At 37.8% G+C, this 16,271-nt stretch overlaps 1 protein-coding gene across 2 annotated transcripts; it reads left to right on the top strand.

Moving 5' to 3' along the window:
* LOC129432042 (solute carrier organic anion transporter family member 1C1) lies at positions 1–16,153 on the top strand. Of its 2 annotated transcripts, XM_055190202.2 has the most exons (15): positions 6–297; positions 568–747; positions 6,702–6,843; positions 7,066–7,198; positions 7,284–7,390; positions 7,486–7,638; positions 9,022–9,120; positions 10,218–10,421; positions 10,709–10,873; positions 10,958–11,153; positions 11,521–11,683; positions 13,262–13,446; positions 13,847–13,911; positions 14,078–14,195; positions 14,406–16,153. In XM_055190202.2, the coding sequence occupies exons 2-15, from the start codon at positions 637–639 to the stop codon at positions 14,620–14,622; spliced, it is 2,058 nt and encodes a 685-aa protein (XP_055046177.2). In that variant the 5' UTR covers positions 6–297; positions 568–636; the 3' UTR covers positions 14,623–16,153. The 2 variants fall into 2 exon arrangements, with proteins under 2 accessions (XP_055046178.2, XP_055046177.2); XM_055190203.2 differs by lacking the exon at positions 9,022–9,120 and having other exon boundaries at positions 1–297.
* Positions 16,154–16,271: the final 118 nt, after the last annotated feature.

Below are 16,271 nucleotides of genomic sequence, written 5' to 3' on the forward strand. Positions count from 1 at the left end.
TAACAGAAACATGTGATTTGTGTCTTTAATCCTTACCGGATTCATGAAATGTGCCAACAAATGTATCAAACAAAAAGCCTGCTACTTGTTAACTTAATGACTTGTTAAAATCTAGAGTGAAAAGAGTAATAATCAATCAATGCTGGTTAATGGTTAGTGAAACCATGAGCCAACTCCAGTTGATGGCTCTTAGGTAAATATAAAGTCCTCCCAAAACTGGATATGTATCTTTGGCCCTTCCCCAACAACCTGTGCCCTCTCTTAATGTGAAGACGCAGCTCAAACTGAACTGAACATGTGAGTACTATACATTTTGTAAAATAATATTGTCATGTTTGTGACTGCTGTCTGTTTTGTTTGTTTGGACATTTAGAAGATTTAATAATTATTAAAAAACAGTCAAAACGGATCATGAAGGGAAAATTTGTAATTTAACTTATTATGGGTTGTTTTAACAAAAATATGCTGGGTTATTTTAAAGTAAAACATTTTCTTGACTGGGTTTGTCTCTTTCTGAATATAATGCAGTATGAGTATACTATTTATGTACATATATGTGTTTTACAGATTTAATTGCTTTGAATCGCTTGCACCCTGTCTGCTCAAACTGCAACGTGATTTTTTGACCTGTCCACTATGATAGCAGAGGGAGGGCCAGATGGGTTCAGCGAGTCAGGAAAAAATGAATATTCAGAGATGAATATGAACGAAAAGCCTCAAGCTAATTGTTGCTCTCCGACTCTAAAGGCAAGATCTGTTTATTTATTTATTATTTTGCTGTAAAAGAGAACATGCGCTTAATGATTCATGTTTACCCAGCATGACTTCAGAATGTTCATTTTATGTGCTACAAGAGGAATAGGATCTTCTTATTTTTATTAATGATACTGGAACAATAGTGCAGAATATTTTTTAGATTCCCAAATTTCCAGTGTGGTTTCCGACCTTTCCATTCCATTGTGTAAACACTCTCAAAAGTACATACTGGTACCTCAAAGGTACATATCTGTACCAAAATGGTACATATTAGGACCTTTATGTAAAAGGTACCGTCCCAGTGAGAGTGCATACATAGAAGAGCATAAAGCCCCTCCCCAAATGTTTAACCTATGTTATATAAATCTATGCCCTTGCATACAGCAGAGTTGGATTGTGTGTTTCTTTTAGTTGAGATAAATCCTCTCAGAGATCATGTACTTTAAATGTTTGGTAATAATTCTATTTAAATTTATGTCTATAGATCTTTTCACAATTTTGCATTGTTGCAAAGCAGCTTTACAGAAAATCCATAGACATATACAGAACAGAAATATTGGACTTATGAGGATATACTAGCTTTTCACTGCATGGAATTAAAGGAACAGTATGTAGGATTGTGGCCAAAACTGGTTTTGCAATCACAAAACTTGTGGCTACAACTGGTACTGCAATCACACAACTGGTGGCCAATACACAAAATGACAACATAAACATCAGTTGAGGGCTGCAACTCCACTTTTTAAATGACAATATCCTGGCCAGACCACTGTTGTCAGTGATATAAGCATTTGAAATGAAAATTATTTCTTAATGTTTAGTGACATATCAGGGCCATTTTATGAATAATTTATATACATTTCTTACATACTGTTCCTTTAAATACCTGTTTTATTTTTACCATAGTTTTTGTTCCATCATGTTTTTTTTTCACCGAACAGGAGATTTTAAAGCACGTTTATTGTGCTTTTTTCTCTTAACAATTAGAAGTGTTGTAGCAAAAGCACGCGCCAGCAGCACCAGCCAGTAGTGTTCCTGCTGGTACAGGTGTGATATAGCTGGGCCCTCCAGCTGATATAAGGTCAGGCTTTTACAGGCCTTACTTCATTGTACCCAAGGAAGGTGGTGGGTTTTGACCGATCCTGTATCTGAGCTTAAGAACAGGGCACTTCACAAGATGCCGTCCAATATGCTGACGCACATTCCTCCCCATGATTAGTTTGCAGCTATCAACCTGAAGGACGCGTACTTTCATGTCTCAATTCTCCACCGGCACATGCCATTCTTCGCTTTGCATTCGAGGGCCGAACATATCAGTACAAAGTTCTGTCCCTGTCTCCCTGCGTCTTTACGAAGGTCGCAGAGGCCCTTTTTCCCATGAGAGAACACAACGTTTACATACTCAACTACCTCGACGACTGGCTCATTCTAACACAGTGCCAAGAGCAGTTTGGGCCTTTGGGTAAACTGGGAGGAGAGCAAACTTCTGTGAAGCAGATCTCTTATCTTGGTATGGAACTGGATTTGGTTGCTTTACACAGGAGCGTGTTTAGTCGATGTTGAACTGCTTAAATTTGTTCAAACACAGGACAGCGATCCCACTGAAGTTATTTCAGAGGCTCTTGGGGCATATGGCAGCTGCGGCAGATATAACACCGCTTGGGAAGCTCCAAATGAGACCGCTTCAACACTGGTGGCAACGGCTAAGTCCCAAGATGGGCGTGTGAATGCGCCGTTACCGTGTGCTTGTCACATCGGTCTGCCACCGAGTCTTCAATCCGTAGTCAGACTCCTCGTTTTTTCAGAACGGTGTGCACTTTGAACAGGTGTCCAGGCATACGGTTCCCGAGCTGTATTGGCATATCAGTTGCCTCGAGCTGTTGGCAGTGCATCTTGCACTGACCCGCCTAAGGCCGCTGTTACAGAGTAAAGACATGCTAGTCTGCACAAGACAGTACATCAACCAGAAAGGTGATCTATGTTCCTTTCGCATGTTGCAACTCGCCCGCCATCTCCTTCTGTGAAGTCAGAAGCATTTGAGGTCGCTTCGAGCACACCAAATCACGCAGCCAACAAGCTTTCACGAGCGTCGCTTCCAGACAAGTGGCAACTCCACCCCTGGATGGTCCAGCTGATTTCGAGATGGTTTGGAGTCAAGTAGGTAGACCTGTTTGCATCTCACTCCCAGCTGTTTTATTCCTTCACCAAGGAAACACTCAGCACGGATGCGCTGGCACACAGCTGGTTGCGGAGCATGCGCAAACATGCATTTACCCAAGTGAGCCTTCTCGCACAGACATTGTGCAAAGTCTGGAAGGATTAGCACCTACTGGCTCAACCGAACCTGGTTCCCGAAACTAGCACTTCTTGCGACAGCCCCTCCCTGGTGCAGTCCTCTGAGGAGGGACCTCCTTTCTCAGAGACGGGGCATCCTGTCCGGCTACGTGCCCAAGGTTCCCACCACTCCTTGTAAGGATCAGATGGTGAACCTGCAAGTGCTACCCTTTGAGGAGGCAGTCCCAGCCGTGCTCTGTGGATATATGTGGACCAAATGCAAAGCCTCAGGGGGGGAAGCTGTCTCCAAGCAGAGAATTTCTCACTGGATAGTTAACATTATTGCCTTGGCTTACCAAGCTCAGAGCACGCCATGCCCGCTCAGGTTATGAGCACACTCGACCAGAAGTGTTGCTAGTTCCTGTGTGTTGGCGCGCTGCACTTCGTTAATGGACATTTGTAGAGCTGTGGGCTGGCGACACCTAACATATTTGCTAGGTTCTATAGGGCCTGTGTAGAGACGGTTCTCCTCCTAGAGTTGGCTTGCAGCACCATTATGGTGCTAGATTAATGCCATAAGTTCCATTTGCCACTTTCTCCAACACCTTGGCAGCCAGACTTTATCGGGGATCCGATATACGCAGTATAGCCTTAAGGCCGCATTTTCCGCGACAGAGCCCTGCCGTCTCTGTGTGGTGTAGTCTCATCTAAGCCACCACAGAGACTTTGATATGCAGTAAGACCCTACGTGGCTAATTCATATTATACATCCCATCCCCTTACTGTCAGAACGGGTAAGCTTCCCAGTAATAAGTGTCACTTATTGGGTTATGCGGGAACAGGATTACTGGCCTTCTCTGCAAGGTCCTGTCCTGGCTACTCTCATAGCAAGATACCAGAAGGTGCAGCATCCGTGTCGTTTTTGTAGGGATTCCCAATTCGTCGGTCAATCATCGATGTGATGTCGAAGGGACCGACTAAAAGGGAACGTCTCGGTTATGGATGTAAACCTTATTTCCTACAGGTAGGGAACGGAGATGTCACGTCGCCATGTCACCAGTGTTGGGGTAGTTACTCAAAAAATGTAATTAGTTACTAGTTACTAGTTACTTCTTAAAATTGTAATGAGATTACTTTACTAGTTACTGCATTTGAAAAGTAACTTCACTACTTATTACTTTACTTTCCTTTTTCTTAATTTACCACATAGATACATGGACATGGTTTAGGCGGGGTCAGCTGATGAGTGACTACTTTAAATGACCGGCCAGGGCTCTAGACTAACTTTTTGCACTGGTTGCACTGGTGCGCCTAACATTTTTTCTTAGGTGCACCAGCACAAAAGTTAGGTGCACCCTAATTTTTGACCCCATTGGATTTATAGTTCGCCCAAAAATTAAAATTCTGTATAATTTATTTGTAAATCAGGTTTGTAACTCTCATGTTGTTTCAAACCTGTATAAATGTCTTTGTTCTGGTGAACATGAATGAAAATATTTTGAGTAATGTTTGTAACCAAACCATTCATGAGCCTCATTCACTTCCATAGTATTATTTTTTCCTACTATAGAAGTGAATGGGGCTCATGCTTGGTTTGGTTATTAACATTTCTCAAAATATGTTGCTTCGTGTTTATCAGAACAAAGATATTTATACAGGTTTGTAACAAAATGAGGGAGAGTTAATGATGACAGAATTTTTTCTTTTTGGGTGAACTGTCCCTTTAACACCGCAAGTTTAGCGCCCATTGTGGTTTCATACAGAATATAAACATGTAGGCTATTTTATAATTTTCATGTTGTCATTCCATTTTCCTTATACGAGTCATGTACAGTCCTGTTTGATAACCCGCATCCGCGCGATTAAAATAACAGTTGACCCGTTATCCGACATCAGCATCAATTTATTTCATACCCGTTTTACATAAAGACTGCGACCGGCCGCACCGCAAATCGTGATGTAAGTAGAAACCTTTAAAATCTTCATGCAGAACATTGACAGAAATAAGCACAGGACCATGCTTGTTCAAATATATTATCATTTAATGTGAAACTTTGTGAGGGTCGGCTGATTGACAGCTGAGCGGTCAGCAGTGTTTGAACACTCATAAGCGCTGCGCTTATATTTATTATTACCTTATAAATTGATGATATGATTGCAGTGATTCCAAAGGGATGTCCAAAAAAACTCAAGTAGAATTTTAAATGTTTAAAGTTTAATGTCTCTTTCTCGCTGCCCTGTGTAAACCCACGCGGGTGATGGCATGAAACGCGTGAGGAGCTTGCATTTTGCATTACCTTAAATTACCTTAAATTATGGTCATACAAATAAAAGTAAAACAACATTCAAAACTGTAATGTGTAAATTTATTTATGTAAAGTTACACTCGCAATAATAACAAAACATTGTGCTTTTTTAAATAGGTAAAAAGTGTTTTGTGCTGCATCGGTTTGGGAGCACGTCACACAAAAAATAAACTCATATAGGCTACTTTTGAATTCGTTTTGTTAATTTGCTAATTATTTAAGGGAAACACATTTCATATAGGCTTATTTATTTTATTATTTTTTCACCAAAGAAAGACGTAATCATCACGTTCTATTCATTTTAATGCTTTTTGCGCATAAACTAAACCCTTGGGGGAATTATTTATAAATGAATCAACAACGCAAATCAAGGAATTAACTTATTTCTCTATTTAAGACAGTCTGGCAGGGCGTTAACAGCGATACATCAAACACCGAAAAGTTTATAGGATTAGATTTGGAAGTAAGATTATGTAGAAAACAGCGGTCCTGACTCCTGGCTTTTTTCTATAAATTGAGCGCACGCGACATTGCTGTTCGGGTTACGTTCAAATAATTTCTTTAAAAGAATTATGCTCTGGCTCTGACTCGATTGAGGTTCATTACCTAATTCCGTCTTCGGGTCGGACCTCTCGATCCCTGACCGGTAAGTTAAGCAGGATCTTTCGCCACAAGTGTTGTATTGCCATGCTGGGCTTACAAATGCTCAGACAGGTTGTTCATCGCGTTGTCAGCAGTTGAAAGACACTTGTCGTGTGGGCATAGTGTGCATTTCACACGAATATTTTGTCCTTTCGAGCAATACGCTGAAAGTAATGTGAATATCGCCCCAGTGGCTGAAACCCTTTGTCTTCATATCCCGCTCCCCTTTGCACCAGCAGCTACGTCAAATCAATCTCTATGGCAACGGCACACGTACAGGGACACGCATGCACGCACCACTTAAATAGACAGAACTTTACACCCAGGCAAACACTGCTTGGGTAACGCAGGAAAGCGCGTTCCTATAGTCTAGTAAAGTAGTGTAGTTACCAATATTATTAGTGTAATGCGTTACTTTACTTCGTTACCCAAAAAAGTAATGTAGTTACTGTAATCCGTTACTTTGTAACTCGTTACCCCCAACACTGCATGTCACGTGTATTATTATGTCCCAGTACTTGCATACTCTTTTGATATCCATTCAAATGTAATTTTCGCACATACTTTATGGCAAAGTATAAATAGGTGAATTGGATGCTGTGAGTGAGCCAAAAAAAGAAAACAAAATACATTTAAATTCTTTCAGTCTTTCAAAATAATTTCAGATAAGCCTTTGACAGATAATATAATAAACATATTCATTTTTTGCCCTCTTTTGTGAAGATCTTTATTGGAGTTCTTGCATTTGCTTTTTTCACCAAATCTCTGTCGGGGACTTACTCCAAGAGCACCATCACTCAGATTGAGAAAAGGTTTGATATCTCCAGCTCCACTGTTGGCGTCATCGATGGAAGCTTCGAAATGGGTGAGTTGAGGTGTGTCGACGTGCAGTGAAAAATGAGGGCTGAGGTTCACCCATTAGATGAGCACTTATACCAGTGAGTCAGACTGCTGATGCTGTAATGTGAATGAATTAGTGCTTGAACTAAACAGTACAACTGAAGTGCAGAGAGCGATCCAGACTGGTATGCTGTAAATCTTCTGTTCTTTTTTTGCGCTATAAAACAACACATAAAATTGCTTTCAGGTAATCTGTTGGTCATTACTGTGGTAAGCTACTTTGGTGCCAGGTTTCACAGGCCCAAGATCATTGGAGCAGGAGCTCTGCTGATGGCTGCAGGCACACTGTTAATGTCTCTACCTCACTTTCTGATGGGACGGTGAGTTACTTAATCAATTGATTAGTCACATTTTAATAAAGATGTATTATTGGCATTTGCGTGTTTGTGTCTGTTTTCCTAACAGGTACGAGTATGAGACAGTTGCCTCCCACACTAATGATGCTGATAATTTTACACTAAGCTCTATCTGCTCACCTAACACCCAGAATCCCTTTCAACAGCCTGTTTCTGGTAATGAAATGCATGTGGGTGTAACTGTAGTGATGTTTTACTTTTAAATTGCCCCCTAAGGTAAAATAAAAGTGCACATTGTGTGGGTTGTATAGGGTGTCAAAACGGAGAAGAGGAAGGCTCGCCCATGTGGGTTGTTCTTCTGGTGGGAAACATTATCCGGGGAATCGGGGAAGCCACCATTGTGCCTTTGGGAATATCATTTATTGATGACTATGCACGCCCAGAAAACTCTGCTTTCTACATTGGTGAGAAAATGTATGGTCGTTCTGTTTATATCACACTGACACAGACTACTGTGGTACCCTGACTACAAACACATCTACAGTATGGATTCAAAGATTAACATAGGCAATTTGAATGTGAAATTAAAAATAGTACAAATGTATAGTTTATAATGCATGACGTGAAAAGATTAACGCCACAGCGAGGTTAACATGGTCAACAAATGGGTGATTCTCACGAAATCCAGATTTAGAAGGTGTCCAGTATCAGATTTAAAAAAAAAACATATAAGATTAAGTTCTGAACTTACTATAACCATTATTTTTAGAGGGTTTTAAAAATATTTCCTATAGAATTATTTACATTTTTTAGATTATCATTATCAAAAATTATCATTACCGCAACATGATATTACATTAAATATTTACAAATTTACAAACTCATGTTTCGGTAATGAGAACTAACAAGTTGTCTAGGTACTATGACAAACAAAATTTAACTTTTATCTGGAGAGAAAAAATAAGAACGGTTTACCTGGCAGCCATCTTGAGTGTCACAGTCAATGATGTCCCTTCCAACTATTTTGTTGCGGAGGATGAGAATTTTTTTTCTTACACATTTATATTCATTATTATTGTCTCTACATTTACCAATGATCACCAAATACCACATGTTTCTTTACTGTAAATGTTTATAGTATAACACAAATATTTTTTAATTATAAATATTTCCATGTCAAAGAATGTAAATCCAGTCATGGACACATTGTGGTAATGAAAATTTTCCCCTCAAATGTGGAAAAAACAACAAAATTGGTTTGTATGATGTCTTTTAAAATCATGTGCAAAATAGTACATGAAGAGATGTTTGTAACTGTATGCTTCTTATTTTGATACTTTGCATTTACTTTTTTTAATCAAAATGTTTCATGACACCTCTTAATTTCGCGAGAATCCCCCAAATAGGCCTATTCAATTAGTAGATTATAAAATGATGAACAATGACGACAAAATGATGAATGATTATAAAATAATGAACCGAAGATGAGAGTTATAATAAGAGTTATAAATGCCCACAGCAAAAAAAAAAAAAAAAAAAAAACAACGATCTGAGAGGTAAGAAGGTGGGAGTAGGAAGTGAAACATTCTCAAATTAAAAACTATAGTGGATACCATAATATTTACTATAGTTAACTGTGGTAATTTTTCACGACAACCTTTACACATCATCGACCCAGAATGCACTATATGCGTGACACATAATGGTGGCCTCCACAGCTAAAAATGAGTATTTGATGTTGAGATAATATAATAATATATATATATGATATAAAGTATAAGCATACATGTCAAGGTACACTTTAAATATACAGTAAAATAGATATTTTTTCTTCTATGCATTTGTAGGTTGTCTACACACAATTAGCGTGATCGGTCCACTGTTTGGTTACTCCCTTGGATCTCTCTGTGCTAGTCTTTATGTGGACATTGGTTTAGTGAGCCAAGGTAAGTTTACTAAGAAAATAGCTCTGCTGGTACATTTACACATTCAACCAACCAACCAACCAACTGCATTAACGTTATACAGTTTATCGATATGTATAAACGTCGGTATTAAACCAATGACCTCTGCGTTGATAATGCCAGGGCATACCACAATAGACATTGAGACCCCCCCTAATCAGAAATGGCCAAATTGCCCCCCTCCCATGTTTGATGTTTTTAATATACATACCGTATAAGTCACTCCGGTGTATAAGTCGCAGCAGTCAAAAATGCGTTTTGAAGAGAAAAAACATATATAAGTCGCACTGGACTATACGTCGCGTTTATTTAGAAAATACAGGGTTCCCACGGGTCCTTGAAAGCCTTGAAAGTTTGTAAATCTGGGGTAAAAATTCAAGGCCCTGGGAAGTTGTTGAAAATATACATACATAGATACAGGTCATTAAAAGTGCTTGAATCTATTTTATGCAAGAAGTTTTCTGGGAAAAAATACATATTATTTCCCTGTGTAGTGTAGGATAATATCATAAAAATTCTAGACTTTTTGAGCACACATGCTAAACTGTTCGCTTTAAATGCTGGCTGAATAGTTGTCCGTACATGTTAACGTAACATTACCATTTATTCACCGGACACAATTGCATATCGAACATACCTGGGAGACTGAATAGGCTAAATTAACACGACAAGCCAAATCAAGGTAAAAAATGTCCCGAAGTCATTCCACATCACTGAATCCATTGAATTACATAAATACAGGAGCAGCACAAAGCGGACTCTCGCGGTTGTAGATGGTAATGGTTTCTCTTGGTTCATATGAAATAATTTTGGCGTATAAGTCGCACCTGACTAGCAGTTCCAGGACCAGCTAAACTATGAAAAAAGTGTGACTTATAGTCTGGAAAATACAGTATAGTACATACATATAGCCCTGAATGTTTTGGTCCCTCCCAGTGTTTAAAGTGTGGTTACGGCCTTGGCTAACACAATGCTCTACCAAATAAGCTGCAAGAACGCACAACTGGTAAAGCCATGCATTCACAATCAATTATGTATCACAGATGTAAATTGTTTTCATCTGTATATTTTTTTATCAGAAAGTTTAAGCATCACCCAACAGGACTCTCGGTGGGTTGGGGCCTGGTGGTTGGGATATGTGGTTGCAGGATGTCTGACACTTTTGGCTGCTTTGCCTTTCTGGTGCCTTCCCCGAGCTCTGCCTGAAATCCCCAAGAGCACTGAGCTAGACCAGCCCTCAAATCAGCACCAACACACAACCAGCATTAAAGATATAGCCAAAGGTAAAGCATGTTAACCCTACAAAGATTATAACTTTAATTATTAAAAAATGTAAAAAGTGTGACCTTGTTTAAAATCTCATTATGAGCATCAAAGTTTGATTTATTCATTAATTTCAATCTTCAGTCAGTGTTAAAGATATCAAGGTTACATTTTCACATGTTCTTTACATTACATAGGAAGATTTTATGTAGAAAACAGACAAAAAACTGACAATAGTTGGGTTTTCACAGATAGGGTCACATATTAAATGTAAGAATCATGTCTAAAATTTGTCTATTTCTTGCAGAGTTTGGTCCATCTCTGAAGCGTTTGCTCTTAAACAAGATCTATTTCCTCTACTTGATTTCCAACCTTATGATGTTTAACGCCTTCGTCATAATTATAACATACGTGCCTAAGTACTTGGAACAGCAGTTTGGACAGAGCACATCCAAAACCAACTTTCTCATAGGTGACAGCTGGTATTTTTCCTCAAAATATCTTCACATATTAACATATGTAAAAAAAAAAAACTAACGTGGTTCATTATCGGCAGGAGTGACTACTATGCCAGCTGTGGCTCTGGGTATTTTTCTGAGTGGGGTGGTGATGAAGAAGTTTAAACTTGGTCTTCTGGGCGCCTCCAAAGTGGCTTTCTTTACCTCTATTGCTGGATTTCTATGCACTTTGCCTTACTTTGCTCTCAGCTGCCAAAATATTGATTTTGCTGGCGTCACAGCTCCCTATCAAAGGTATTTATTTTCATTTCCCTCATACAGATAATTGTATTGTGAAGTTTGAACTTTATTAAATATAAAAATTAAATATGACCCTGGCTGTGAAATCCATTAAGTCTCATAATCTAATGATGGAGCATCAAAGTTTGATTTCCCCCATTCATTTTTAATCTTTAATATAACTTTACTCAATCAATATTAAAGATATCAAAATTAAATTTTCACAGAATGTTCTTTACATTATGTAGCATGATTTTATTAACAGTAAATCGCTAAAAATGACTTTAGCTGGGTTTTTACAGATTGGTCACAAATAGTTGTTAACATTATTAAATGAATGTAATGCGATTCTGTTTCATTATATGTATTGTTTGTGTGGCAGTTCCATGGATGTTCAAACTATAGATGGTTTACTGTCTTCCTGCAACTCAGCATGTGGTTGCACCGACAGCCAGTGGGATCCAGTGTGTGGACAGAATGGCATCACCTACATCTCTCCCTGCCATGCTGGATGTGATTCTACCCATGGCACAGGGCGAAATATGGTGAAATACCCTTTGACATCAAATTCTATATGATATCTACAAATTTTATATTTATTTTGTGCATGCAGTACGTGACTATGTCTGTGAAAACCCAACTAAAGTCTTTTGTGATTTAGTGTTATTGACGTAAAGTCATCCTTCATAATGCATATATAATTCTGACAAAATACAACCTTGATATCTTTAATATCTTATTATTATTTTCAGTATTATAAATATACTTTTAGTACTTTATCTCAAAATGTATCATTTACAACAATAAACACTTGCAATTTAGTCATTTTAGTCATGCATTCTTGCTTATGCTCTTAATTTAATAACACTGAAAAAAAAATGCTGCCTAAAATTTGTTTGTTCAATAAACTCAGATTTACAAGTTATTTCAACTTACTATTATTTATCTTGGTTTGGGTAGGGATGTCATTTTATGTAAATCTAACCCTAAACCGAAGCGACAATGGTAAGAAAATAGGACAAAACAGTTGAGTAACCAATCTGTGAGAATGCCACGGAAAAGAAAGTGGAGCAAAAAGTTCTGTGACTATGCCACGGAAATATGCGGAGATCCGTGAGAATGCCACGGAAAAATTAGCAAAAAATTCTGTGACTATGCCACGGAAATTCGTGAGATCAGGTTGCATATTTGCAAAAAAGTATTTTCATTATCGACGTGAACAAGGCAAGCAAACCAAGCAATTGCTTGGGGCCCCGAGCTGGCCTGGGGCCCCAAGACAACTACTGGTTCAGAATAAAATACAACAACAAACTGTGTGAGCGCCCCTTTGATAGTCAATGCAGTAAAGTGCAATGACATTGTTATCGGGATCCCCCTCAAGAGGGCCCCTCTCAGTAGTCGCTGACAGCAGCCAGCCAACCACATGATCTCTGCTGTCCTCTGCTATCAAGTCCAACTAAATTCTATTTAAGCTGATAAAAGTCCGTTTTACTGTCATTGTAAACCGTTTTCATTTATATAAAGTGTGGGTAAACTTAAACTGTATGGCTATGCTGTGGTTCCTGTAGGCTTTGCGTGCATGTGGGGGGCCTCCATGTCCATTTTGCTTGGGGCCCCCAAATTGCTTCAAACGGCCCTGGACGTGATATATTGTCCAGGCTAGTTATCATCATTCTGTGGCCTATAGTCTGCCAGGAACCTCAAGATGAGACAAAACAAATGAAAAAATCATGTTTGCATTTAAGATGCAGCAGTAAAATCTCAGTCACATTTGGGGGATATAAAATGCTATAAAACATAGAAACAATTTAAAGTAAATTTTGAGCTTTTTAAGTTTCTACATTTTCTGTTCTTGCCTGTTTTTAAGCAGATAATACAAAAATAATACAATAAATGTTTCAAATAGTACGACTAGATATACATTTACGCATTCATCCAAAAGTGACTTGCAGTGCAAGCTATACATTTCCATCAGCATGTTTCTTTGGTATCAAACCCATGACCTTTTGTTAACCCACTCTGCAAATTGAGCTACAGGAACACATGTATTAAATGATTCATCCGTCACCCAGATATCAATAAAGTTTTACATTTATTGCACGTGTCTGTGTTTGTTTCCTCAGACTTTCCATGAATGTTCGTGTGTCAAGAGCTGGGCTCCGAATGCAGGAAACTCATCGGCAGCATTGGGACAGTGTTCACGAGAGAGCAACTGTGCTAAAATGTTTTACATCTTTCTGGCACTTCAGTCTGTCAGCTTCTTTGTGTACTGCCTGGGCAGCACTCCTATCTTCATCATCTCACTGAGGTTCTGATTAATTCATTTACGTTACTGTTACTCAATGGTTAATCCTGGCTGACTTTACATTTCAATTAGAAATAAGTTGAAGGTATTAACTAGATGTAATAATTGTATGTGAGTTGCTATTGTTGTGGCGAGTCTTTACTCTCTCAGAAAGAAATCTCTTGAAACCGAAGTTTCAGGTGCTTACACAAGATTTGTTGTTTCAACTTAATAAAGAAAAGTGTGACTTTGTGGGACCCAGAAGTGGGTCCCAACCTGCAGTTTGAAAACCTCTGCCGTACACAATGTTTGCCTTAACATGTAATTAAGCAATTAAATAGCATTTGGGAAGAACAGGTCATTGCAGACATACATAGAAAATGGTTTATGCATTATATGTTGAGCTTACTGTATGTTCTTACAGGTCCGTGGAGCCTGAACTAAAGTCTCTCTCTGTTGGGATGTTACTGCTTGTTTTAAGAGTCTTGGGTGAGTTACTTAAAATCTCACAAAATTAAAAAAAAAATTAATATGAGAAAAAATAATACACTTTAAATATTGTTTATAACTGCAGAGCTCCGAGTTCTGTTTTTTCACACATAGAATTCATATTAAGATCTGAAACAGCATTGTTTTCAATTTCATTCTGTTAAAGGTGGCATACCTGCACCCATTTATTTTGGCGCACTTATTGACTCTACCTGTCTGAAATGGGGCAATAGAAAATGTGGTGGAAGAGGGGCGTGCAGAATATACGACATTCATACTTTCAGGTGAGCAGACAAAGACAGAGCAATTTTTATGGTGCATCTGCAAGAAAAATAAATGTCAGTGTTTTTATAAACCAAAGTGGAAATGTTTGATGCAGTATAAAATTTGAAAAGCAAAAATATAATTAAACATTTAAAAAACATATAAATGTACAAATATAGTGCTCTTATGAATGCAATTCATGCAAATTCAACCTTTTTTTCTCTCTTCAGGATGCTGTTTCTTGGACTGGTCGCCTGTTTGCGGGTCTTTGGTTACGCTTTGTTTTGGATAGCGATCACATACATTAAAAAAAAGGAACAAGCCGAACAATCCGTAGAACTCCAGAAACCAGCGGTGTGTGATCCAGATCTGGAGGAGGCTTTAAATCAATCCTCTGCCGAGGACAATCATGAGGTCCAGAAAGCTCTAAAGGAGGAGTTTTTATGATGCATTGATACACATAATATTTTTTTTTGTGTATAGTTGTTTTTGCTCATTATAGACGGTTTCATCAGCAACAACATAATGATTTTGTGGCACAAAGTTAACTTTCACTAGACTAGCAAAGAACCAGAATCCCTCTAGATTATTTCTGATAACATGCTTAATTAATAACTAATAAAGTAAATTACCTCAGTTTAAATCATAGTTAAAGCATATCAACTACTATACTGAGCAATTATTGTACAATGTATAATGTTACAATGTTAGCTACAGATCTTTGAATTCTTGCTTGGCTGTCAAGCCTCTCTTCGTACAGCAGTGATCCATGCTCGCCATCTCCCCTGGTCTTTAGGAAACCAAAACATTTTTACAATAGTCAACATTTGAAGTGGATAAAGTTCATGTAAAGTTGTACCAAGACAAGAACGTGTATTGAGTATTGGCTTTTATCCAATATATAATCATTTATGAAAGATTTCATTTGGTCCACTTTAAATGTTGACTAGCCTCTTAAACCCTGAGGACCCTGTCCCGGGTCCAAAATTTAGTATTTTGACTCAATATAAAATATTCTTTTAATCTTTAATGGTCCCTCATGGACCCCAGTAACACATATGAGATACTGTTTGAAAGCTTAGAGTCTCTACTTTCATCACTTTGACATATCTTTTACTGTAAGAAAGTTATTTACACTTAATTTACACTATCACCCCCCCCCATATTTTTTATATCATTTAATTTTCACATATTTCATATTTTTCAAATATGACAAACATGGGAAAGTCTTATATCAAATGAAAGCTCTCATTCTCAGGAATAAGGCTACAGTGTTCTCAACACATATCCAACAATCGTCAAATGAATAATGAGGTAAAAAATGGTCTTTTGTAAACATATGTGAAACTTGAGTGTGAACTGCCTCAGATAGCACATATAGCCACAAATGATACACCATCTTTTATCTTAGGTCCTACTCTAAACAATGAATCCATTCACAGCATTTTCTTAGGTTGTGTGCATGAATAATCCCTTGCTATTTATTATATGTGCAAAAAAAAAAAAATTATATTTATATGAAAAATGTATTTTCACATCCGTCAGTAAAATGAGAATAACTTTTGAATGCGACATGCTAAAGAGTTCATTTTTTTTTGGGTGCTGCTGCTAACAACCAGAACTGTCTGCAGTCTGCTAGAGCACCCAGAACCAGAGTTATACACTATCAAAGACAGTATTTACAACATAAAAAAAGAAAATTTGGTGTTTTATCATATGAAAAACAACATAAATAACACTATTTGTCACAAACAGCAGCTTTTTATGTAACTTTAAAGGGTTTTCTTTAAAATGATATAAAGAAATTGCATTTATTCCACTGTATGTGGTTATGGGAGCACTTCAAATGTTTTTAGGCAGAAATTGTATACAAAAAGGGTATTATTCCTTCATTCAGTTGGAGTAAAATAACTTTTGGATAGATTATGATAGAGAAATAAATCCTTTTTCCTCTGTAAGCTGACAATTGCTGGAATCATGCTAAGGCACCCAGGGCCAGAGTTATACACTTTCAAATAAAAACTTTAGAAAACAAAACATCAAAAAGCGCCTATTTATTTTTGTGTTTATTAGAGGACTGACATCACATACAACCA

Source organism: Misgurnus anguillicaudatus, chromosome 1 (assembly GCF_027580225.2).
Source record: "Misgurnus anguillicaudatus chromosome 1, ASM2758022v2, whole genome shotgun sequence".
Classification (NCBI taxonomy): Eukaryota; Metazoa; Chordata; class Actinopteri; order Cypriniformes; family Cobitidae; genus Misgurnus; species Misgurnus anguillicaudatus.

What these genes read in the sequence shown, in the direction of transcription:
- LOC129432042 (XM_055190202.2), top strand. Translation starts at nt 637, where the DNA reads ATGATAGCAGAGGGAGGGCCAGATGGGTTCAGCGAGTCAGGAAAAAAT. An exon ending in ATCTTCATCATCTCACTGAG is followed by an intron (nt 13,447 to 13,846) that starts GTTCTGATTAAT and finishes ATGTTCTTACAG; the next exon opens with GTCCGTGGAGCCTGAACTAA. An exon ending in TACGACATTCATACTTTCAG is followed by an intron (nt 14,196 to 14,405) that starts GTGAGCAGACAA and finishes TTCTCTCTTCAG; the next exon opens with GATGCTGTTTCTTGGACTGG.